The sequence below is a fragment of the Chamaea fasciata genome, unplaced genomic scaffold (genome assembly GCF_029207755.1).
Source record: "Chamaea fasciata isolate MVZ Bird 193981 ecotype frontalis unplaced genomic scaffold, bChaFas1.0.hap1 SCAF_4, whole genome shotgun sequence".
In the NCBI taxonomy this organism is placed as follows: Eukaryota; Metazoa; Chordata; class Aves; order Passeriformes; family Sylviidae; genus Chamaea; species Chamaea fasciata.
The window spans coordinates 65,914,086-65,941,843 of record NW_027094089.1 but is presented as its reverse complement, the minus strand read 5'-3'; the positions used below and the strand labels follow the sequence as shown (position 1 = coordinate 65,941,843).

At 35.0% G+C, this 27,758-nt stretch overlaps 1 protein-coding gene across 1 annotated transcript in view; it reads right to left on the bottom strand.

The window, feature by feature from the left end:
* Positions 1 to 27,758, bottom strand: part of FBXL17 (F-box and leucine rich repeat protein 17) — a 282,413-nt gene that overhangs the window by 67,830 nt on the left and 186,825 nt on the right. The window contains exon 7 of the mRNA XM_066181845.1: positions 25,733 to 25,809. Coding sequence (XP_066037942.1) covers positions 25,733 to 25,809 — 77 coding nt within the window. The remainder of the gene's footprint in view (positions 1 to 25,732; positions 25,810 to 27,758) is intronic.

Here is a 27,758-nt window from a genome sequence, read left to right as displayed (position 1 = left end):
TGTCCACTTGAGAGACAATAATACAAGGATCTCACAGTGGAGGTATCACTAGTTAAACAGCAACCTTTTTCTTTGTTTTTGTTTTTTATGTTTGATTTTAAAAAGCCCCTCGAATCACATTTAAGCATCACAAATATTGTATGTTCTAATGAACTTATAAATATTTTAACAGAAGCCCAAAGTTCAGAGAAATATTTGCTGTATGCCATATGCATTTCTACAACCAGAATTTCTTTTGAAATCACTAGGTTCACTCATCTCAGTTTACTTCAAACAGCTAGCCAACTGATGGTCCCTGAAGACAACACTTCTGTTAAGTTGATCTTAATTATCATGTGTACTGACGATAATGTCATCAGAAATAGACCTCAATCCATCTTCCTATCAAATTTAATGATTTCTAGAAAAGAGTCTAAATGTACAGAACAGGTGATGAATTATACTAATGCCCTGCACAGCCCTTCCAGTTAAAGTTCTGTCATATTTCCATTTTAAAATGTCTGCACTTTCTACCTGTATCAGACATAAATTATTAGATGCATAATTTGTGAATGTTATCTTTTAAATAATAAGCACCTAGAACATCATGAGACAGAGTAACAACAGTATTAGTGTGAGAAGGAAGAATTTTAAAACTCCCCAAAAGAAGTACTAGCTCCTGACCTAATCATTAAGCTGTCAGGCACAAACCCTTACAGGGACATATATTTTTCAAGAAGCATCTCCATCTTGATGCTGACATTATTTAGATTTATTAAACATCTTTCCATCTTCCTTGCATAACAATTTTCTCCTTGTTTTTGATGTAAGGAGATTAATGCACTCAAATACATGACTAAGGCTAAGTTGAGGTTCTGCACCTAAAGCCAGATTCTGCAAATATTGAGTATCATCAGATATGCTAAAGAATCTGCAATTTTTAACATTCTGGGATATACATATCCTTTGAAATAGTTGGGACCATACCTATTTACCTCAATTGTACATATATTCATGGGAAAGAAAATTAAAATTTACAAAAAATTCCAATAACTTGTAACATTAGATTTTACTGAGAAAGAATCAAGATGGAAACAAACTGAAACAATCCAAACAAAAGGTCCACTGCTATAGTTTACCATCACAGACTTAGCCTTAGAAGAGTTAAGAATTTGTCTTGAATTCTGGCATTTATATATCATGGGATTAAGTCAGTTGAGGGTTCTCTATTTGAAACTCAAATCTTGGTTGATTAATACACAATAAAAAGGTCATGTTAATACTTCTGGCTCACTTGGTCTAGTTAGCACACGTCCCTTGCAAAACAGGTTATACATGCAACAGTTAGAATCATATGAAAATACTGCATCTTCATTGAAGGCAGAGTTAATTTTTACAGAACAAGATGCTGGAAGAAAGTACTAGTACTAGGCTAACATACTAAAACCCCAAAGCAACATGTCTACTTCAGTTTAGGTCTGTATCTATTCCAGACTGCTTACAGAAATAGTCCTGACCAAAACAGATATGTGGTAAGCACTGGTAAATTAATTTTAAACATTCAGTGTGATATACTGAAGACTACACAACTGTTGTTTGTTTTTTGTGAGACAATAAATGACAGTATTTAATACATAGAGTTTAAACAAGGACATGAAAAGTTGTAACTTCTCTCTCACTATACCGCCCTTCCTCCTTCATCCTAGAAAGATCATCCACCATGGAAGTAGAACAAATTAACTTTATTATGAAACCTGAACAAATTAACATGAAGAATATTATAACTCACTGTGTCATTACAGCGGGGTACAAACCAATTCCTTCTCAAGCAGTTTTGCAAATGTCAGGTTTCTTGTTAATCACATGGACAATTTTAAATCAAAAGTGTCAAAAAGGAAATGACTAAAAAATAAACCATTGCACCCCAGTTTCACATGAAACTAGGTCTATCCATGTGAAACAGGTTTATCACAAATTCTTGTGACAGCATAAAGATGACTGATAAACTTCAGTGACCAAACTAATTGAAAAAAAGATGCTTCAGTCTTGTGATCAGGTTTCTGGTTTTGAAAGATTGCTACACACCTCTGTAGCTGATACGTAAGGGTTTTTAGGGATGATGAGCCATTTGCTTTTGGCAGCAAGCTCTAATGGCACATTGCCAGGTGTCTGAAGAGAAAACTAAAAATCCAGTACATGAGGTACAGACCGTGTAGCTATTCTTGGGTTACCTTGGAGAAGAGCCTCACTGCTCTGAAGTCATGCCATTCCTTGATAAGTTTCAGAGAGTCCTAGCAAACATCACAGTTAGGTCTCTGGAGCTTTTTTCCTTTTCACATTACCAATAACACACTGATGTGGTAAACAGCACTATTTAATGTGTTATCTTTTATTGACATACCATCAACTTTTTCAGGTTTATAGACAATCAATTGGTATTACACATAATTTTTTCACTTTAAAAAAGTAGACCGCTAGCAAGGTTAAAGTGAAAAGTCATTTTTACAGCTTCTAAAGTATTATTAAAAAACCAACACTTTATGTGCACATCACTTCTAGTTCCATAGAAGAAAACTCCAGCAAAATGAACTCCATTGAGGATAAGTATGGACATCCTGTATAATTAAAACCTATACCACTGACAGCACTAACATTAGCAGTACATGCAAAGTTACTTGAAAAGCTGGTCAAACATATACACAATCTATACACATGTATACAAATGTATACACAAAATGCAAATCTACTACATGGAAAATCTATTAAAATCAGAATAGACAGGATGCTCCCTACAGAACCCCTAGATATGTTTTTACAATAACTTCTGGTGCTAAGCAGCTACTTGTAAGTTAAGCACAGCTAACTTGTGCATTGTACTTGTTTGCTCATAAGCTGCTTATTTAAGTATTTTTGTTGCTTCCTAGTTCTTTTAGAACATTCTCCTAATCTTTCCCCACAGCAAGAAACCAATGTAAGTAGTATTCACAGCAATGACTTTGATCTATTCCAACACATCCTACAGGAGAAAATAAAAGCTATCTCTCAAATGGAAGAATATAGCAACTTAAATAGATGATCTGCATGGGACACAATCAGAATAAAAGGGAATGATCAGTGGGATGGGTTGATTGTCTTGGTCAAAGATGATACATGCAGACAAAAGGAGAATTTTAGCTTGCATAAGGATGCATGGGTAGAGGTTTGTATGTATGTACACACATATGCATGTGTGCATGTGCACTAGGACAAAATATTCAAGGACAGAGCTGTAAAAAAAGATTTTAGGATATTGCAGAAAGCATGCCATGGAGTGACTGCAGGCAGTGTGCATGCTTGCATGGGTAGGAGGGGGCAGAATTACATAGTCCACACATATTTTTATTCCAATGATATTATTAGACTTCATTTGTAAGAGATGATTTTACCTTGACATCTTTGCAAAGCTGTATTCCAGTTATGACTGCCACAATAAAATACCTATATATATAAATTATAAACTGAGTACATTTATAGAAAATATTTGGTAAGATCTGCATTGCAAAGTCTATCACTTGTTGATAGACTATCCTCCACTATAAAAAAACCCCCAAACTGTCACACATCAAGAACAATATTCAATGAAATAAAAACTAATACAAAACTAATGTGTCTTCTACTGAGTTCAAGACATCTAAGCACAGACATCTATTTTTTTTATCTTTGCATATTAACTCCATTTCCTTGTTCCTCACATCACATCATTATTTGAAAACATACATGTCAATAATTGCTCTAGTCCACACATTGCATTTCTTTGTTTTCTGACCCAATAAGTAAATGCTTCTATTACCTGCCCAGTGTTTGGGCTGCATTCTATAATAACAACATTCATAATGTGAAGAAAATCATACAGAGACAAATCATCTGGAGCTTTGAACATAACTTTTTCAGGTATACTTACTTTAGGGCTATTAAGAAACACCACCAGTAAATAAAGAAGCACCACATGTAACTAGTAATATTCTTGCATGTAGCAAATGCAAACATTAATTTCAGATAGTAGTTAAATTGCATTTAAAGCTATCTCTTTTCAAACAGCGGCTACTTCACCATTTTCCTGCAGCAAACAAAAGTAGGACTGTTAATGCTGGTTTGTGAACACAGTGCATGAAGACATTTAGCTTTAATATTTTTTTCAACCGCTAAAAAATCCTGAAAACAGCATGTTTTCTTCAATGCCAGATAAATTGCTACCTCAGTATAGATCATTTATTTGCAAGAAAAATGTTTCCTGCAATACTAGAAATTGGTCTTTTTCCTTGCTAGTTCAACAAATACTTTTCTACTTTTCTAAATCATAAGGTAGAAATCTGCTGAAGAATCATGGCATGTCTGGAAAATCATTCCATTCATTGAAGTATCTCACCACAATTACTAGACTGCTTATTTGATAAAATCATCATCCCATTTTTCTATTTAATACATCTGTATTCCCTGGATATTAGATATTAAAGTGATGAAATCAAAACACTGCTGAACAGTTAAGTCACAATTCCATTTTAAAGCTTTGTTTAGGCTTCACCCTAGCATATGCTGTGAAAGCTGATTGCAAAAATAAAAAAAGGCCATATGCTGTGACAGCTGATTTAAAAAAAAAAAAAAAAGACCACCAATGATAAAACAATGCTTAAATGAATTATTTTGGTCAATTGAAATGAAACAGTTAGAAAAATATTTCATACTCGATTAACTATATTCTTTTTGTATCCTTCTTTCTAGTCTTCATGTAAAACAGAAACATAAACATAAACCAGAAGCACTCCTTTAAAAATGACTAAGATTCCACACTACAGAAGGCTCATTATGTGCTACAGCTAAGAGATGGCATTAAACTGTTTCATTACATACAGAGAAGGTCAGACTGTTTCTTTGCACATGGTCCATAATATAGTACTCATCAAGAAGGTTCAGGATAGCTCTACAACTCTTCCGGCTACCCAGGAAAGCTATAGAAAATAACTGAGGATATGAATTTAGTAATTGTACTTCATATTTCTTTAACTCCTTGACTAGACAATTATCCTGCATCTCCAAGTACACATAACTAGTCTTGTCCCACGCATAGAGAACATAAAGCATTTAAAGCTCTTTTAATAGTTCACATACTAGTAGGACAACACCAGAGGACATTATGTAAGTTACAAGATATATAAATAACCCCAAACACCAAACTTTTATCATCTTTCTTTCTGCCAGAAAGAAGTAGAACAAAATGGAAAGTGACAGCAGTCAATTTTGGAATCTGCTTTTCTTAGCAGGTAACATGAATGAAAAGACAATTCAAAAGCAGAGAAGTAAGGTAGATCACAGAATCACAGAATGCCTTGGGTTGGAAGGGGCCCTAAATATCAAATCATTCACACCCTGCTCCCACAGACAGGAACACCTTCCACTAGACCAGACATCTTGACTCCGACAACATCTCACAGCCCCATCCAACCTGACCTTGAACATGTCCATGGATGTAAAAGCCGCAACTTCTCTGGCCAACCTGTGCCAGGGCCTCACCACTCTTCCAGTAAAGAATTTCTTCCTAATATGTAATCTTAAATCCACTCCCAGTACTCCCTCTGTTGCTCTCCTGTAACCTCCCTTAAGGTAATGAAAGGCTTCCACAAGGCTGAATAATCCCAGCACTCTCAGGCTGTCTCCATAAGTGAGGTGTTCAGACTGAGCATCTTCATGGCTTCTTTTAGACTTGCTCCCCATCCTTCCCAGTTTGGGGGTCTCAGAGCTGGAGGCAGCTCTGCAGGTGGGTCACACCAGAGTGGGGCAGAAGGGCATAATCCCCTCCTGCCCCTGTAGCCCATGAAGCCTTGGATGGAGCCCAACAGGTTTGTGAGACCAGCTGCCTATTCATGTTGAGCTCATCATCCACCAACACCCCTTCCCAGAGTCCTTCTTCCCAGAGTTGCTCTCAATCCATTCTCTGCCCAGCCTATGTTTTTGTTGTACTTGGAATTGCCCTGACCCAGGTGCAGGACCTTGCACTTGGCCCCGTGGAACTTCAGGAATTCCACACAGGCCCCACTCAGGCCTATCAAGGTCCCTCTGGGTGACATCCCCTCCCTGCAGTGTGTCTGTCACACTGCACAGCTTGGTGTTGTCAGCAAATTTGCTGACAGTGCTCTGATCCCACTGCCCATGTCACTGACAAAGGTCTTTAGCAGTGCCAGTCCCAGCTCCAACCTCTGATGACCACCAGGTTTCCACCTGGACATTGAGTCATTGACCACAACCCTTTAAGTGCAACCACTCAGGCAATTCCTTATTCCCAAAGTGGTCCACCCATCAAATCCAGACGTTGCAGCACAATTTAATTTTTTCAATAATGTAATATATTCTATATGTCCTCCTCCTCCCCTCCTTCCTCCAGCATTCTTTAAATACCTCATTCTTTTTCAAAACTTTTCCTTCAGTTTCTGCTCTTATTTCTCCACAGGACTTGATCACACACTTGTGACATACTCTGGTATATAGAGCCAAAAATCACTCTCAATAGACACAGGAAACTGAATTTTATCTTTCATAAACTCCTTTAGTAGACAATTGTTCTGCATTTCAAAACATGCATAATTTGCCCTTCCTAACAGAGCCAATAAATGAGTAATCTAGGAAATGGCATTACCTATATGAAGAGAGGCTGCGCAGGAATCAAACATGCAGCAACAGTGGGCAGAAACAACATGACTAAAAAATACTCAGTGCAAGAACAAAAGGCTAGAAACAGAAAAATGTTTTACTTTACAGAGACAATGATGAAATCATGGCAGGCAGGCTTGGATTTTTATTCCAAGGCAGAGGGACTTCAAAACTATACTACCACTGCAATATAGAAGAAGATATAAAGATCTGAAGAAGATGAATTTTCAGGTTCTTCAAATTCCGTCACTTAAAGGAATCTTACCTTTCAAGTGTAAATATCACAAGAACTCATTTTGTCATTGATTTTCTTACAAGTTTGAAGGAAGCCTAAGAGTTGCAAAAAGGAGGTGTCTTGGACTGATAATTAGTGCAGAACTTTGCATGAAATATCAGATGTCACTTTTCAAGACAACAGTGAAACACTTAGGCAGAATGAATGAATGGCTTTGTGCTGTCAAAGTGAAGCCAATGTCTGCAACTATGAAAACAGAGTTTTTCATGTACACAAAACCATGGTCTTTCTCATGCAAACAGTCTGCTTCTTTTTATTGCGTCCTAATGCTTACTTATTTTGCTGGCAGAGAGGGATTTGATAAGCTTCAAATGATTCTAGTCATCTATGATATCCAAACCAAAAACTTCAGGAAGCCAATTTCTACAAAGCAGAAAAAAGAAATCCCTCTTTCTGCTGCTCCTATTTTTCAGTCCTTTCCTGGCGACTTCCCTCTGACTAATGCATTTGCAAAGCTTCTTACATTAGGCTGTGTCCATTTTTCTTTCTGAAGTGGTGATTCTGCAGGTCAGCTTGCCTAATTTGGAATCTAAAGTAGACATGCATTTTGTGCATAATTTTCTCTGTTTGTTTATTTATTTATTTATGCCAGACAGTCTGAGGCTTACCTCTGCCTAGAGGAGAGAAAAGATGTCTCCCTGGACCTTGATAGTCAGGGAATTACTTCTCAGGGTCCTTTTAATGGAGAGTTTATCCTAGTATTTCACATCTTCTTATAACAAGTTTTCCTTTGTTCATGAATCAAATTAGAAAGGAGAGTTATGTTCTCTATTCTCAGTATTAGAGTAACAGATCATTTTGTGAGCTTTCTGGACCACATAATTTTTATATCCATTTTTTATTTTTAATCTTAGTTTCTCCTTTAAAATGTCACTCTTGACTACTTATACTATATAAGAACAATCCATACTTCTATAATTATATAAAACTGCTCCAAGTATATTATGCACCCCTACCACAAATGCAGTTATTTTTCCCACCTAACTTAGTTTTATGTAAATTAAGCCTATGTTTTCTTCAGTAAGAACTGTGAACTGGTGCCAAAGATTCTAGACAGAGCAACAAATATTTTGTCAATCAATATTGGTCTCCTGGTACTCAAATGCTATATGGATAGACAGAAGTGTCTTAAAACATCTGTTAGCTAATTCCACTTTTAAATTGACAACCATGGTACTCAGACGAAGCTCACATGAAGAGTTTTTAAATACTGTATGACACATACAATATTTCTGAAATCTGTTTAGAAGTTGGGTGTCCAAGAGTTTGTACACAACCCATAAGTACTGCATCTAATTTTAAACTGATTACGATTTTGTAGTCACTAAATTCACATGTAAATATTTAAGATAGAACTCCTCACCTGTTATTCTTCTGCTGTTTGCAAACAAAAGCAAACCCCCACTTCAGATGCATTCCGTCCTCAAAACCACAGCTGAAATATTTCCCTTGTTCTTACTCTGAGAATTAAGATGGAAAACAGGCACTTGGAAAAGGTAAATATGAATGCCAAATACTGAAAGCTAAATTAAACATATACTTGGAGCTGGAAAGATCAACTTAGTTTTAAAGTTTCTTTTCCATCATAAAGAAGTCACTTTTAAATAGGGATTTGTTTTTCTTCAGAATAAATTAAAACTGAGAGCACAGGGCATATCTGAAGAACAAAAGGATTAAATCTACAAAAGCTAAGACAATTTCCTGCAAATATGCAGGTAACAATGGCAAACTACAGACACTGTAATGTGGAAACAACAATAACAAAACCAAGGAAGAGAAAGAGAAATTCTTACTCTTCTATATACTTGCTAAGCTAGAATGTGTGGTAAAGCTGATGTTTGTAATGCCACTGTAAATGGAAACCAGAAATGGATGTTTTATTAAAGCTCCCAATCACAGAATATAAAGACACTAGAAATTCTTCCTATCTGGACACACAAAATTACCTACTAAGATTACAGAATCATTTAGGTTGGGAAGTCCAAACATTAACCCATCAGTGTCATGTCCACCACTAAGCCATGTCCCTCTGTGCCACTTCTACATGTCTTTCAAATACTACCACTGCCCTGGACAGCCGGTTCCAGTGCTTGAGAACACTTCTGGTGAGGAAATTCTTCCTAGGATGAAATCTCAACCTCCTGTGGCTCAACTCTGTTTCCTACTGTACTGTCACTTGTTAACAGGGAGAAGAACCTGACCCTCACCCCTCATGGCTACAACATTTTCTGTTTTAGAGAGAAGTAACTCTAAAGGGCCCACCCTCTTTCTCCAGGCTGAACGCCCCCAGCTGCTCCTCATCAGACTTGTGCTCCAGCCCTTTCTCCAGCCCTCTTCCCTTCTCTGCACACGTTCCAGCCCCTCAATGTCCTTCCTGAATTGTGGGGCCTAGAACTGGACACAGCACTCGAGGTGTGGCCTCACCAGTGCCCAGCACAGGGGGACAGTCACTGCCCTGCTCCTGCTGCCCCACTGTTGCTGACACAGACCGGGTGCCCTTGGCCTTCCTGGCCACCTGGGCACAGCTGGCTCATGTTCAGCTGCTGTCTGCCAGAACTCCCAGGTTTTTCACAGGGCAGCTCTCCAGACCCTTCTTCCCAGCCTGTAACACTGTATGCGGTTGTTGTGACCCAAGGAGGTTCTGACACTTGACCACCCTGAACCTCAGACCACTGGCCTTGGACCATGGATCCAGCCTGTCCAGATTCATCTGCAGAGCCTTCCTGCCATCCCACAGATCATCAATCTGAATTAGAGGGCATTTGATCCCCTTGTCCAGATCACTGATAAAGAAATTAAGCAGGATTGGCCACAATACTGAGAAAATCTAAAGGGCAAGCGTAGCTAAAGACAGTGCGAATGCAAATGGTTGGCTTAATAATAGCCATGAAGAATGAAAAATATCAACAAAAAGTGCCTGACTTTGCATAAATTTCTGACTCCAGTATCCTACCATTCCATGACATTTTGCATCCTGGCAGTATTTGTAAGAGGTTCTTAACACAGGGCTTTTTAACATAGATCTGACTCTGAAACCCTTTTCCTAACTAACTAGAAACACTGATCACCTAAAGCATGTAATGAAAAGAAAAGCTTTGAAATATATGATGCAGGTCACAAATTGACACTATTTTCTAGTACTCCAGAAAAGAATTTTATCATAATAGAAGTAAGGTTCATTTAAACATTTAAATTTGAGGGCAAGAGGGTGTATTTACAAAAGCACTCTCTCATACAACATTATTGGTAGGAATAGAGAAGCTGAATGACTTGGGAACAAACATTCGTGCACAGGGAACAAGAAGGATAAGGGTACATGCCTGTTCTGTTTACTCTTTTCCCCAAGCAAAGGGGTGACCTGGGCAACCCCTAACCCCTCTGAAGGCCCTCTCCCAGCTCAGAGCATTATAGTCCCTCCATTTGAAAATCCATACCTGCTATTACTCCTTTCCTGAGATAAAATTATCTATGCTTTAATCCAGGAGTACTTTCTATCCCAGGGATCCCCTATTCTGCAAATTTTTGAGTGCCTGACCTCAGTGTTCCCCATCTCCCCAAGCCATAGCCCACATTTTTCTTGAGGAAACTACATCCTAACTCCATTTGGGCCAGTCAAACTGTGGGAGTGATCAAACCCCTGGATCCCTCTTCTTCTTTATTCCAAAAGGCCACCACCACCTACTATCAGGTGAGGCTGCTGTCTTGCTTGGACTCTCTGAGAAAAAGTGGTTTGCCTATTAACTTTGTAAGAGATTAAAAAAAACCTGCATTGCACTTATGAAAACATTAGGAAAGTGAAAAGAGGCCAGGTGTAGGTAAGAAGGCATCTACAGTAGCATTCCTCATACAAAGTGACTTATTTCAGCAATACATATGCAAAATTTGCAACAGCCAGAGTTAACACTTAAACTTTTCTTTTTTTTTCTCCAAGCATTCTGGAATGTAACAGTGAAGGCTGATGTGTCCAAATCAGATCAAGGTTGCCTCGAGATTATCAAGATATTTGAAAGCTACTATAAATGCTGTTTTCAGCATTGCAGAATCTGAAAATATTTTGCATAATCAATTAAAACTTCGAAAAGAAGAGAGAAAACATTTTCTGAGTTCCTAAACTGTTCAAGGTTCCAGCTGACAGCAAAAAATCCAAGGATTTTTCCCCTAAACCATAGCTGCACATGCTATTGCTGTGACTGATTTATTTTGAATTTTTTCCCTTTTATTCTCATACATCTAAAGCTGCTTTTATTCCCGATGTGATATCATCAGATCTTCAAGATTTAAAGTCTCTGTCAGCAAAAAAACCCAAGAAAACAACCAAAAACCAACAAGGTTTTCCATTTTTCACAATCTGATGTGCACCAACTCTCACTCAACAAAAGACCTGTCAGTAGCTCCATTTTCAAGTACAGTAATAAACTTAACTTCCGTGTGCAGTTCTAAGCCTCTTCCCATAGGAACTACACAAATGCTTCTTTGTTAAATCCTGATTCAAGATTATGGACTTTTTATCTGCAAACTGCAAGGTGCTTCAAAATCCCTAGTACTGGAATCTTTGGTAATCAGATGGGTGACAATACAGAAAGTTGCACGTTTGATGATTAGAGAATCATAAGCATCTTGCATGAGGAATGGAACAGAGATGTGTAGATCGGTAATTTCACCCACCTAAAGGATGAGCGTTGTGTACACATGGTAAAAAAGTATTACACAGTTTCTGCATTTTATCTGAAACAATCTTTCCAAAAAATCCTATAATTAAGACATCTCCATGAACTGGGGAACTAGGTTCTTGTGTGATAGGTTGTATCTTTAGACCCCACAGCTTTTAGATTGACCTTTTATTTTTATTTATTTATTGATTACAATACTACATGTTGGATAGATATCCCAGTGAGGAGATTCAGGCACTTCGTAAATTTGAAAAAAATTTTGTGTCTGTGCATTTCATATATATGTGCTCAAAACTGCTTACAATTCAAGTGTTGTTATTTCTTTGTTTGGCCCTAGCAACAATATTTACTACCAATTGCATGAACAGAGGTAAAAGTAAGAGGGTACACCAAATTTATACAGTCCATTTCCTTTTCATTAGAGACCTCCCTCTTCCTAAAATCAAATTAAATCAAATTAAACACATTATTAAAAAGTAATCAAATTGTACTTTATTTTACTAGAAAGACTACATTGTTGACCTTTTTATTTTGATTAAAAAATAACAGGAACGCATGTGAAATTTACCAGTACTGCATCTGACTTATGAAATGCTCAGCTGCATTAGAAGTCAAATATGTAAAAAAAATATTTAAGCTGCTATCTAATCTTTTTCCTTTCCCTTAAAGACACCTTTGTAAGATGTGTGCTATGCCTGTACTCTAAAGGCAATTTTTCAATTATGGCTATATAAGAAACAGACGTAATCCAAGGTGTTTTTTCTATGTGCATGTTTGTACCTGCATGTGCAGGCCATGACAACCAAATATATGTGCAAACACATGGCTGGTGGAAAACCCCTTTACATAAGATCACAAAAAGGTATTGTATATATATACATAAATACGAAAGTCCCAAAACCACTGTATCTTCAGTCTCTTTTACCAAACCTCTGCAAAACCTCACTGGTCATAAATCATAGCTTATAAGAAAATACGGATTGCAGAGGGAATAGTGACCTCAATGAATTAGGTTTCTTTCAGTTTGCGGTTTGTATTAGTTTTAAAGTGTACTTGTATATTTATTGATTAAAGGAAAAAATAGATTTCTTCTTTCCTTCTTTTTTCTTAGCAGTTACATTTGATCAGAATGGTTTCTTAATCCTCCTCCTTTAATTAAATGACAAGAACACAGCGTGGTAGAGAATACAGGTTCTCTTTACACAGAATTGTTGAACTATAGCTAGGAAAAATAAGAACTCATATGCCCTTTAAGATCAAGAGAGAAACAAAAGAGATCATCTAAGTAGCCAAAATGAAATTAGTGGGTGTTATGTTTTCATCCAGTGACATACACAAGCATCACTTCTGGGACTCACGGGTTAAAAATGGATACTTTAAAATTTTGATCAAGTTAGTACTGTTTCATAGCTGTCAAAAGTATCCCCTAAATAAAGTCTTTTTAACTGAAGTTCCATATCAACATGTTTTTCCAGTTTCTTGGCATATACAGGAACAGTCCCATGTAGGCACAGAAAGAAAGAAGAAATTCCTCCATGAATCAATACAGTACATGGCCTCAAAGAACAAGTCGTAGGCTCCAGTGTCACCAAACCCAACACAAAACACACTCACCACCATAATTCTGACTGATGAATGTGACGCAACTAAAATGCACAAATCAAAGAACAGGTAATGAAATTTTGAATATGTTACTGAGGTAATTTTTCCTGAAAAACATAGCTTCAAATACTTTTTCATTTATAGTGTCACCATTCTGCCTGGCCTATCCAAAGTCCTGAAGGATGCTCATGTTTCCAGTCAGAAGTTCCATGTTTCTCTGTCCGAATCTCTAAAATGTAGATAGAGCAGAGCCACTTCAGGACATCATTAGTTATGATCACAACTCTTCAATGATCTGAAAATAGCTTCCAATCACTTAGAGTATTTCTGTCCCTCTTTAACATCAATCAAGAAAAACTGGTGGTTTATGGTGGTGGAAGAAATGAAAAAGAGCCAAGTGTGGACAAACCATAAAGGTTATATTCTATTGATATTTTCGACTTCACTGGTAAAAATTGTACAAACCTATGCTTTTAGGGAAATAGCAGAGATTCAGATTAAATGTTAGAGGAGCACAGGATACGTACAATACACATAATTCGGGATTTGGTGCACCAGGCCAGCAACTGATTATTGTTAATTATGCTATATGTCATTTTACCAGGCAGTCACAGTCAAAGGCTAAAGATGCTATGATCTCATTGATTTCACTTTTCATAACAAAGACAGTAATAGCAAAACTGGCAGGTTAGGAGCAAAACTTATTACTCCTAGATGAGTTTTCTTCTTTGTTCCTGATTTCAAAACAAAATGAAAGCTAAAGAAATTGTGTTCTACCAACATGAAAATGTAGCAATATCCAAATAGCCAGAAAGATGTTCTACTTTTTTTCCCCAATATCCCCCCACTGGTTTAAAACAAAGCAGTCGGCACTATAACACCGTCACTGATTTTTAATGACATCTCAATGTAAACTGCAAAAAGAAAACAAACATAATTAATTCACAAGGCATTTGTTGTTTTTTTTTCCCTAAATAATAATATATAATGTAATGGTGAAACAAGTGCTCGTGGCCTAAGGAAAAATTCAGTGTGATAAATATGCAGCATAAAAAGCTCCTAACAGGAGGAGCCATTGTTGACTAACCAAGAAAGAGAAAGTTCTTCTTATTTGTTAACACTTGTTGATTATCTTTTTTTTTTTAAGTTTCAGATTCATTTCACATGTGAAAATAAGACACTTTTCTTCTTCACACAAATATAGTACTGTGGTAAGATCTGAGTTGTATTGGTGGTTATGAAATGGATAGAGTAATGGCTGACTCACAGCTCACCAAAAGATGTAAGAAGGTCAATGATCACAGTACAGCATGTGAGGTTGGGCATTAGAGGGAAAAAACAAACCTCTTTAGCAGTGTAAATGAAGCACTGATAAAATGTCTGTAAGACATATGGTGGATCCTCTGTCCCTGGAGGGTTTTTAAGAAATATCCAGGCAAAGCCACAGACAGTCAGAGTGGACCTCTTCAAAGGCTGGTGACATCGCCGCCCTAGGTGCCTGGCTGGACAGAGTGACTCAGCAACGGTCTCCTTCAATCAAAATTTCTATGATTTATTGATTATACCAAATTAATAGTATGGCTAATGCTCTAATGCAAGACCTAGACCTTTGAGAAGCACTTACAAACAGTAAGCAATGATGATTTCATACTTGAAATTTTTTGTTTACTGGTTGGTCACTAAACTTCAGAGACAGTAACTTTTTCAATTAAATTGAGAAAATACTTCTGTTTAAGATGCATTAATTCACATACCCATAAAACAAGATGCATGAATTAATTGGCTATTTGAGAGAACACCCATCTCGAAAGATAAATTTGACACAACAATGATTAGCGATGTAGACCTATAGATTTCATCAAGGAACATACTTGATTTCAAATGTGAAGCAGTGAGAGATGCTTTTATTATATCTTCTAATTCAAATTATTTACACAAAATGCAACCTAAACAAACTGCTTTCAAAATTTGGTAGTATGAAAAGATTCATTTCCATTTAATCTTTATTCTAATATCCATACATAGCAAAAGTACCATGTTCCTAGAGCTCCCAAGTTCCCAAAAATAACTGAGTTACATCATATACATCATACATTTTATTAAAAAACAAAACACTCACACACCTTCTCCACCTCCACTCCCCCCCAACCCCCCCCCCCCAAAAAAAAAAAAAAAAAAAAAACACCGAAAAGATACTAATGTCTAAAACAGAAAGTTTTTAAAGTTTGTACTCAGGAACATTATAAGAACATTCAAACATACCCATATTTGTAATGTTTTCAGAAGTATCTAAACAGGTTGAGATCATGGAATATATTTCACTCACCTATTACCAAATATGTAAAAATGAACAGAATATTCCAAACCACACTTTTAAAAGAATTTCAGATATATTATACTCAAATTATATTACAATATATTATCATATTATAATAAATATGTTATATTTATAATAAATTTTATATTATTAAATGGTAAATATATTATTATATAACAATACATACATACATACATACATATATATATATATATATATATATAATTATTATACTATATTATACTTTCCTACTCTTCTGTATTAGACAACTTGTAGTTAGAAGAAATACGGTTCAGTATGTATAGCTAAAATTAAGGGATGATGGCAACAAGCCAAAGAGAACTGCAAATAAAGCAATGTTGCTGTCTGAGTGTTCTGGAAAGATACTTGACATTTCAAAAACTAAAATGATCCCACTTGACTCAAGAGAAACTAAAATACATAATTTAAAAGCTACTTTGAGACTAATTTTTTATAGAAAACTCTTCAAATATTTGAAGTTGACCAAAACAAAAATTTTATTTCAATTTACTAATTTTTGAAAGCATAGTGATTACTAAATTATTTACGAAGTGAATCACATTCCCTCCATTGGTAACAGAACAGTTTCTACACTCTCTTCTCTGCTGTGAAGAGTTTACAGTTTACAAAGACAGCATGAACTTCTTCGTATAATTCATTACAGATGTAAAAATCAAATGCTTTTGTCACAATAAAGCTAATCGAGAATCACAATTACAGGAGTGCAGAGGGGAAGTACCACTCATTACATTTCACTAAATAAATTAAAATACTTTTGGATGCATCCTCTGTTCTTAGACAAGTTTATAAAAACCCATGTTATTAATTTTTTTTATTATGTATTTGCTGTTGAGTTGTAATTCGTATTTCAAATTAATAAAAAATCCAGTCCCTATTACTTGATATTTAAGTATTTGGCAAATCCAGTACTTTGACATAAGAGATCTATTAATGTATATTCACAGTGAGACCTCAGTAATATGTCAAAAGGCAGATAAGTAGTAAGGTTAGAATTTGTTTTCATGTTCTCCTTCCAATTGTTAAAAACATTTAAGCACTGACATGTTTTAATTAAATATTTCATTTTTAAGCATTAAAAAAAAGCTCTAAACCAGCATTTAGCATATTGCTGTGATATTAGCAATTTAGATTCCTTTTAGTTCTAGTAAGATACATCAATATCTTAATCATTTTTTCATCCGTTTAAAGAAAAAAATAGTTGCTAAGTATTCATTCCCTGAGCACAATGCTACTACAGAAGACTACAGAAATCATTGCAAGAATATTTTTTTAAAAACTTAGGCATTCAAAATAACTACATTACTGCTATGTCTACAAAGTAGTAGACAAATACAAATTCTTTATTTGAATTTTTTAAGGCAGGCAGACAGATGATGGTCAAAATTAGATTTTTCTTGAGTAATTTGAGTATTACTGGAATTCAACAACAAACCAAAAGAACATACAAAAGAGAATATGGAAAGGAAATTCTTCCATGAAAAAAAAAATTTAAGATTTAATTTAGTTTGAGCAATTATGACGAAACAACTGTTTTACTTGCTAGGTTTAAACATCAGTTTTTACGTTTAAGAACAGTAAAGGAGCTTCTCCCTTTTGGATGCCAGCTAAAGAAAACAGTCACTTTCATTTAGGCAACACTGTAGAAACACACTAACTTTAAAATCTAATCTGTAAAATATGTTTTATAGTGCAGTAAAAATGGGGATCATAAAACTGGCTCCTGGTATTTAGGAGAAATACATCACAAATGCAAACTATCAGCCACTTTAAAATACGGTGCAACTCTTTACTTGTATGATTACATATATCAACAAGACTTTCTCATCATATCCTATTAAATGGAAAAAGACTAGATAAATTCTTCTTTTTTCCTTTCATTTTGAGTTCTGTTTCTCTTGGAGAAAATTACAAATACTGCTTTAAAATTTAGAATTACGAGAAGGAATGTTAAATAATCCCCTCTGAGACTAATACTAGGTTTATTTTTGAATAATTTTAAATGTAGGATTTTTTTAAAGTATATTGTTAATAGCTACTCAACAAATAATATGGTTTAGGAGCAAATTTTAAACAAATTCAGAAGTACAATGAACTAAATATAAAACTGGATTATAGGAACAGTGTATTAATGTGAGTTGTAATTGGTTTTATCAGAAAATGTTAAATGTTTTAAATCTTAAATTATTCTATCCAAGCCAGAAATAAATTAATGCTAAATAAAGTTTTGCAACTGTTTTTGTTAAGCAAATTTACCTCTGACTGCAAATCAAATGTTCTGTTAGAATTGGTATTCTTCCTTGCACTGTGACATAACAGATACCATTTGAAATGAAAGTATAAAATGACAAAACATTTTGTTGGTAGTCTTAGGAGGGGCGAAATCAAAATTTAAAAAAAAAAATCATCAATGACTGTAATGTTCATAACATGATGATAATGGCACAATTTACATCTAATCATTTATTTGTACTTTAAATCAGTCTTGAGCTCCAAAGACAAGTGATTAGATATATTACTTATGCTGTGTGGTACCTCACTGGAGAGGCACCCAGCACACTGGTTTTAATACAGGGGTTAACATGGACACTGGAAGAATAAAGCTATATGTATTATTATATGTTACTTTTTTAGGTCACACAAAAAAAGAAAATACAAAAATAAAATACAAAGAGAATAGGATCCAGATCTTGAGATAAATGGAAGTTCAGTATTATATTGAAGTTTCCTAACACAGTACATAAAGCAAGAACACGAAAATGTATTTCTGACAGTACATGCAGAGGATTGTGGCTATTTCAATTTTTGTTGTATCAGAAATATGTGTCTTAGAACTCAGAAATGAGATGTATTTTTCCTGCAGATTAACTTAAGCACTTCTCTCTAGTGATAAAACAGCACAAAATTAAACTTTTTATTATGACTGATAAATTGCTGCCGAATTTCTCACCAAAGAATTGAAATAACAACGCAGAGCACTATGCTTCCCACAGAAAAGCTTAACTTAAAATAACAGAACTTGCGGATCTCTCTACAAGACACATCAGTCCTGAAGTACAATACATCTCTGTTTTCCACATTCAGAACAAGAAACTGGGAACAAACTGTGTATAAATCATAGGCTTCTGCTCTGTTCATCTTGACGAATCAGAAGTGCATCTACATACATAGCTTCCTCCAGCTGGCTATTATACTACATTATTTTTAAGGGTACAGGTTAAGGGGGACAATCCACCTTCCAGTATGACAAAAAATAGTTTGAAAATTTGTCTCATCTCATTGCTCATACAGAAAATCCTTTATTATGTACCATAGGACAAAGGATTTGCAACTGTCTGTTATTTGAGAAATATGTTATTGCAGTAATTTATCTCACTGTATGGGTCTTGAAGATGCACAGTGATATCTCAAATCAACTTCTAATGAAAACTGAGTGCCATTTTTGTGACATTGGGAATACTGACAAAACTTGAAAAGAAAGAAAATTTGGGGGTTTGATAGTTATGAATTATATATGGTGCTGACAAGATTGTTCAAGAGCTCTTTTCTGCTTTGGGTATTACTTTTGATAAAGTTTTAATTTGACTTTTCCTTATTAATTATTTCCACAGACAGGTGACTAAACTTTTCTATTCACTCCTGAACATTCCTAAAAGTTCCTAACAGAACTGAAAAAACATGTTCTCTGATAGGGTTTCATTCCCAAAATAATACACAGCTATCTTTCCTGACATTAACATGTCTCTTTGTTTCAAGGTCATCAGGATCCCTTATGGAAACAAAATTAGATATCAATACCTGCAAGACTCTATGTGAGTAACTACTCCAAACAAAAATAACAATAATAAAACCAAACAAGTTTTAAAATGTCCTTACAAAAGCTCTACACTGTAATTTTTCCTCCTAGCTGAAGGGAAATTTTCAGAGGTTTTAAAATATGTGGAAAGACTCCAACTTCTTCCTGCACACTCCAACATAAACAGTAATGCCATTATAATGAAGGAAGAGGCAGTAAGTTATAATAGGTACTGTTGGTTTGTTAAACTACATAAAACTCTGAAACTCACCTCTATTGTAAGAATAAGCTTTCACTGATCCTCATAATTACCAGGGTTTCAATGGAAATACTTGCTTTGGAATTCAGAAAGAGTGAACATTTTAATGCCCATTACTAGCTGCTAGATTTTATGAAAGGAAATAAGTATCATTAAAACATACAACAGGGTACAGATTGCTTGCCACCTACTTACTCTTCAGGTAATTTAATTCTTATAGCCTGCTAAAGTTAAAGTTGCAATCTATGCACAGAAAACTAATACCAAAACCAAGCAAAGAACCTCAAAATTTGGCACTGGACATCGACAATCTGGCTGACTTACTTCAGTGAATTCAGGCTTCTGAATAACTAACAGAACAAAAACTAGAGAGAAAATGTTTTTGTGAAAAGAAGAAAAAATTTATAAGAAAGCAATATATATATAGTAGTTAGATACTACTATGTACTGTAATATATTACCACCACTTTATACAAGCACAAACATACATACATACACACCACCACTAAAGAAAGTAGCAGAGGTCCTGGTCCTTAAAAGATTATCTGTACATTTACCTACAAGCATTAGCATGGTTGTCAGTGTGATCACTGCTTGCTCTCATAACGTCATTAAAAGAGTGCAAAAGAGAAAGAACCACACACAGGATAGGAAAACCTAACAGGGAAAAAATTCAGAGAAGAAGAGAAACTTGGAATTCAATACAGCAGCAATTCAAAATAATTTTGAAAGACAAGATGGAAGTTGTATTTATTTAAATTATATAAATTGAGGAAGAGATTGCAAACCAGTAATGGGTAAGGATGAAATATTTTAAACTCAGAAACATATTTACCACCTGTTCCATTCTGTCTATCCATAAATACCGCTCTTATCCCCCCCCAAATATATTTGCTTTCTGAGTTATACTGTACAGAAGACATGGTGTTTTAAAAATGAATTTAGAAAAGCTAATATTAAGAAAGAAAGTTTTAGTGAGACCAAGCCTTAGAGAGATTGGCTAATCCAAGTGAGAAGCAGAGGTTAAACTTTCTTTTTTGCAAAAATACCCGCAGTATGCTTATTCTTTATGATTCGCATGACAAATGCTAAATATTGGAGAGAAAACACAAGAAACTCTCAGCAGGACAACTTGATCCCTTGATAATGAAAATATTCTATTTTAAAATAGAAAGCATATGTATCCTAAATATTTTAACATTAGAATTTAATAGTATCTTGGGAAACTATTTTAACATTGTTAGTGGTATCTCACTTCTGAGAAAAGAATCCATAATCCAGTTATGAAGAATAAGTGCAAGTTACAGTTACGGGTTTTTTTGGTGACAGTTGGACTTGATTCAGTATAAATGCTATCTTATTCCTCCAGACTTCTACTTGTAACAGATATGCCCTATCTATAACATTTTAATATAAAAACTATATAATTCCATTATAGTTTGTTAAAACTTTTTTTTTTTGCTTCAGCAAACACCCTCAGCAGAAGAAAAACCTTTAAAAAACCCCCCCATGTGTCCTCAGAGACACTAAATCCATCATTAAATGTTGAAAACAGGCAATACAAAAAAGGAATAGTACCCATTTTAGAAAAGAAAAGGACTACATAACTAGAGAGCTCTTTCTCAGTACTCAGAATCTTTACGTTTTCAGCAAAAGACCACAGTTCAGCTCCTTGTGCCAAGCATTTCTTCTGAAAAGCTTTGTGCAATTACTTTACAGCTGGAAAGAGAGACTTTTTAAGTTACACAGAATCCAGAACTACTAGGTAATGGAAATTCTACAAGACAACTGTGAAGACAACTGTCATCTTCTTCAGGTTACTTGACAGGCAACATTGTGAGATAAACTTATTCCCTGCTAACTCTGCCAACCGCACTCCTAGTAATGACTATTTGGGCACTTTTTTTTTTTTCAGAAAGGTCTTCGGTGATTTTGCAAGGCACAGCTGTAGCAAGTGCTGGATTTGAACACTTCCTTACAAACATTTTTCAAAGGTGACTTCTTTATGGGTTTACTTTTTGGGTGGTGGTGTTTGGATTTGCTTTTTCCCCTCCCCTGTGTTCTGCCAGTGGAAGCTTACAATTTAAAGCTTGTCTCAAAATTATTTTCTGCACCCATAAAGGAAACATTGGTCTGACTGCCTTTCTGAAGTGGGAATAAGGCATTATTAGACTTTTATCTTTTACTACTGCAAAGAATGTGGTTGTAAAGTAATTCTTAGTAAATATACACTTAACATTACTGCAAGATCAGACCCTTAAAACACTTACTCCTGTTTCACAGGCTAGTTTAGAATCTTTTTATCTTTGAACACAAAAATCTCACTTTTGTGTTTCAGAGTGCAGAGCACTCTGCACTATTAAACACTTGATAAGTAATAATTTACTTAAAATAAATTCCCAGCACTAAGGATATCAATAAAACCAAAAGTAGAGCATAAAATTGAAGTGACAGTTACACCATTCTGTGTGTGCTTGCTGCCCCAGCTCAGCTCTCTGCATCTTCACATCAACCTAATTCATTTGACACACCATCTCCCCACAGCTGAGAAAGTCCCACTTCCTTACCAGTTCTTCGGAAAAGCTTAAATACAAAATGCACAATGTTTAAGTAAAGTTTGTGACACAAATCAAAAAGAGGCAGGAAATTCGAAGATAATACTGACAATCCATGCTTAATTCATGACTGCCTAAAAAAAGCATGAAACGCTACGAGGAACTAATGTTTAGCTTTATTATACTAATTCAGTCTATCCTGTCAGTCTAGATGCATTTCAGTGATTATTTAGTGTTGAACAATGTGTTGGATGTAAAGAAACTTTTAAACTAATTGTCAATATCCAAGCATGTTCCACTCTAACAGACATCATGAATTAAAAATACATCTTGAGAAAATTATGCTAGACCTAAAAAAGGATATAATAGCATCATTTCTTTCAGAAGTAAACAAAACACATTTTTTGTATCCAAAAATACAGAATTATTTCTTTTGCAATGTAACATGAAATAAAGAATGCTTTTTCTTCTCATCAGTTAATAGCTCTCAGTATGTACACAAACTTCAATTGCTGTTTGAATCCTAATTTGTCAGTATAATATAAAGAATATTTTTCTGGTCAGAGAAAGGAATGTAGCCTATGGCTACATTATTAGAGTGTAGGGTGTTTTATTTTATCCTTTAGGTTTCCAAATAAAATGTAGAAATTTAGTGCACTTTAAAAATAATATTTACATTAAAAAAATGTATGCCTGGTAACTTTGTATACTATCTGTCCTATGCAGAAATTAGAAAAACAAAAGAAGGAAATTAATAAAATGACAAAGATAGCAATTCAGTGCCTTCTCTAGAGGACGTGAAATTACCTTACACATACATACCCTATTGAGTTACTTGAAGGACAACAATAACAGGTTTTGCTGTAATTATTTTCTTTATTTAGTGACGTTATTATTGATAAATTAATGTATCAAATAATTAAAAATTTTGCTGGATATTAGCAATATTACTTTTTATCCCCAGTTGAGTTACTAAGCAATTATTGTCTTGTCCCAGAAAAAAATCCTGCTTCTGTACAAACCTGGTGTCAAGATTTCAATTGTCAAAGCAAGGACAACTCTGTGTTTCACCTTCACGATTATCAAAACCAGAGCACAGTTGAACAGGACTGTGCTCCCACCCAGTTGCAGCCTCACAGAGCCTCAGATACTCCTTGGTGGAGCCTGAACAACTGCATGTGTGAAGTTGTTAAGCCTTCGTAAGACCATGGCACAGCACCTAAAAGGAACCTAAAAGGTTCCCTGAAGTTAGGAAGGTGCTCCTCAGCTGATTTCCTCTACTGAGGACATGAGGGCTTCAAAAGCCTGTGAGGAACAGCAGCTGCTCTTCTCCCCTTGAGAAGAAAGACAGATTCTTTGATAAAAGATTTGGCACTGTAAGGAGCTCACTTTTGAACTTGCCAGCAACAAAAGCAAATGCAAGAGTCTTCAACTGAATTGCCAGAAAATAAATGATAAAACGGTGATGCCTGGCTCAACCCTGCAACATTCTTGCTAAACTAATTAACATTCACTTGATAACACACTTTTGATCCAAGGCAAAATCTTGACTTCCTTAGAAACCATTAATTCTGTCTATAAATCCTACTTTGTTACATTTTGTTTTACTTTTTCAGCTCAGATATTAAAAGCAAAATTGATTTGTCAGGATGGCATGCTGAGACATGCTGAAGATTATAATGCTAATTAGTCAATAATGAACCAAAAATCAGTGTATCAGATGCTTAACTGGATCCTTAATAGCAAAAATGGATCCATTTTTAAGTAAATAGTAAAGCATAGTAGCAGCACTACAAACAGAAAATATTCTCAAAGTCCCAGTAACTGAGTGCAGTGATACTAAGTGACTGCAGGTCACAACTTGATAGTGACAGATGGGCCTTAGTATACAGAAGAGAAGCTGAGGTTGGATAGAGCTAATCAGCCAAATGCTACATTCATTCTCAACTCATTCATTCCCTGAAACACACTTCCTGCCTTCCATCTAGCTATGCATACTTCCTTTTATTTCTCTTTATTCTTTCATAAGCAAGGTTTTCTCTTTTCTCTTTCTTAGGTTTATTTGCTTAAGTTTTTCAGTTGCTTCCCTACTTTGGGGAAAAATCACGTTTTCCTCTGAGCAACTACAGTGAATGAAGGGTGATATCAGTTTGAGAGATTATTGATCCTCAAGACATGGATTCCATTATGCCCATGATAACTCTTTCCACATGGGTTGTCAGAATCAGAAGGGACAAGAGTAGGGCCTGTAGACCGGCAGTACACAGAAGGGAAAAGTCTGCCTTCTGACCCTGCCCTGCGCCTCTCGCCTTTCAGCAGTGACAAGAAGCACCTTCATTATTATAACCTTATGTTCTATAGATGATTTTCCTCCCTGAATTTCCACAAGACATTTCACAAATTCAGAAATTCATCTTGGACAAATGGTGTTGAGCTGAGAAAATCAATTTTCAACTCTGACAACATCTGTCCTGCCCATGGAAGTACAAACAACAGCAGACCAAAGGAAAGCGCAGTAAAGGCCCGTGTTCCCCTTCCTTTGCCATGCTCCAAACTCTGCAGCTGCAACAGCTGCATGGTGGCCTCATGTTCCAACACTGTGGACATAAGGTGTGCAGAACTCTGCAGAACAACAGACCCTTGAATGCACAATACAAACCCCAGTGAAGTGCAGAATTTGAAAAGGAAAATAGAAGAATGAGTTTGTGACCACTGGAATGGTAATTTATCACTTTGATGCAGTAATTCTTTATTAAAATCTAGGGAGTATAAAGTTAAAAAAATAGACTGAGAAACAAAATAATCATCAAGTCTGAAATGAACACCTCAAAAATATTGTTTGTAAATCACACTGAAATATAGGCATGTATGTGGGAGACAGACATTTGAGAATTTGGCCTTATGGCAAAAATAAGTGTCTTATTTAAGGCCAGTATCTTATTTGAAAAAAACAAAGTAGCCTTTCCAAACAAACATTAAAAGTTTTCCTATTCTAAATAAAAAATCTGTCTTTCTATGTGGCCTATCAGAGAGGACATTTAATTCCTAAGATGCTCCCCTCTATTTTGCCATAACAGCAGTTTTAAAGGATCATCAACCTCATTTAAATTGTATGGCCTACAACAGGTGATCAATCCACATTCTTGCTTGCTTGCTTAGTTATGCTTTTGCAGCATCTAGAAACACACACACACGCACATATAAATATATATATTTTTATATATATATTTTTTTAAAATATTATTTTTTCCCCCTCAAATGTTCTCCTGGTCTCCAGGACTATTCAATGGGGACTTTACCTAGCCTGCCCAGTAATTGCTAACTCTATAACAATGCTTTGCAGCAAATATATACACTGACTTTCATACTTCCAACCACAGATATTTTTAAGCAAGTAAAACACTTTTTATAAATTTCCTATTTTTATGAATGAAGGTTTTGAAAATTTTCATCTCTATATTTCCAACACCTTTGATAACAGTCCCTGTGAACTCTGGTTCAATCTTCACAAAAAATAAAGATATAAATGTATTACATACCATAGTCTGTGATCTTACAGGATACTAAATAAAGTTCTTTCAGGTTCCGTCCTTCTCTGGCAATCACCTCCACACATCTGGAAGACACAGTAAAATTACTGTTATAAGAGAGTAAACCACTTTTAAATATCAAGAGTACAATCCACAGGTAAAATGTACTGTATCTCAGTATCTTCATTTTGCAAATGGTTCCATACATTTCACTGAAAATGATATGGCTACATGTTTACACTGCAGAATAATATTATTTTAAGTTGAATGCCTTTATCTGGATATTCCCCTAAGTCTCTGAATATGTGAGTTGTTTGAAATGTATACAGACAAGCACTTCGGAAAATTACACAAATGTGAATTTTCATTTCTTTTTACTTTGGAAAGTTTCTGTTGCAAATTTTAAGCTTTGACAGCTTTCTTCTAGGGAAGAACTATAAATGCACTGTAATGAGGACAAAATATAAGAAAATGCAATTTTAAATTCACGTTTGTATTTCTTTGGTGATTACTGCATGAGTCAGCATTCATCAGGTCATGAAATGTTACACGATCATGGTGTTCCAACACATTGCTGGAGAAGCTTGTATAGATGAGAAAACGGCTCAGTCATTTGCCTTATCATAACCATGATGAACATGAAATTAAACATAGAGGTTTTTACGTTATTCTTGCTGTTAGATTTTTGTAAACAAGAAAATTAATATTAATTAATAATGAAATTAAATAGGAGCTTATATTATGTTCTTGTGACCAAGTCTATATTACAACGCAATGTTTCCAACTGCATTGTTTATAACCTATCACTCAGAAACCACAGAATCATAAAATACATTTTCAAACATATTAATGTAGCTCACTTGTTCCTTAGATCAGCTAGCATAACTATTGTGTTATTTTCTACATAGATACATTTTAAAAAATGTACACTTACTCTGACACTTAACCCTTGATCAGAACACAAAATTAAATTACTTGCCAATTTCTAAGAAAATAAGTATTGCTGAATTTTTCATGCTTTTGAAAGATACACCTAAATTCTCAGGGATCTTTTTCTTCCACTTACCACCTCCAATAAATTATCTCCTAATCTGATTTAACTGTTCATGCCGGCAATTTTAGATTTTAAAAGCAACCACCTAATTCTGACAACTTACAATAAGGCAATAATTGAACAATTCCCCTTTATACCTATTTGTTCTCTCCTAAAATGTACAATGAAGATTCACCACTACTAATAAACAGTACACCTCTGGCAGAGTACCTTAATCACAGTTCCTTTACAGTTCCTGTTATAAATATTTAACCCTGGAAAACTGTGAGAACCTGATATTTAGAAATTTTTTGCAATTTTTTATCATATAGGTTACCTTACCTCATGAATACACAAAGAAAAGAAATAAATATTTACATTGGGACTATGTTTTTTAATATCAGGTAACCTCAGAACTACACATTTTCCTAAAATAAGGTAAGATTAAGAGCCCTAAACACACTTTATATACATGGAAATTTTCTTGTGGTCCTGTCATACATGATTTTGAAGAACATACTCATCTTGGTTAACTGACTTATTCAGATAACTAAGCTATGAGAAAATATTTTTATTATTTATTCCAGAAAAATACTTCCTAATAATGAGACTTTATTGTATTACTGGTATTATTAATTTAAAAAATCATTATCATGTAATTTTTAGTATTGCTTTCATTAGGCATTTCAGCAAACAAGATATTACTGAAGAGTCAATAGACATTAAGTTTAAAAGAAGCTTTTATTATCATATACATCATTTAGCAGAACAATGATATTACGAAACAATTCTTACCCTTGGATAAAATTTCTGAACTGATAAAAAAATCTGTAAATTGTATGTAATGGTTCTAAAGGTTTTCCAAGTATTTTTGCTTATTTTCACTTACTGAGAGACAACTAATCTAACAAAAATGAAGTGTAGCAATCAGTGTCTAAAAATACCACCCCAAGGCAGTCAAGATGACATATACAACTAACTAATTTTCTCTACAACTTCAGC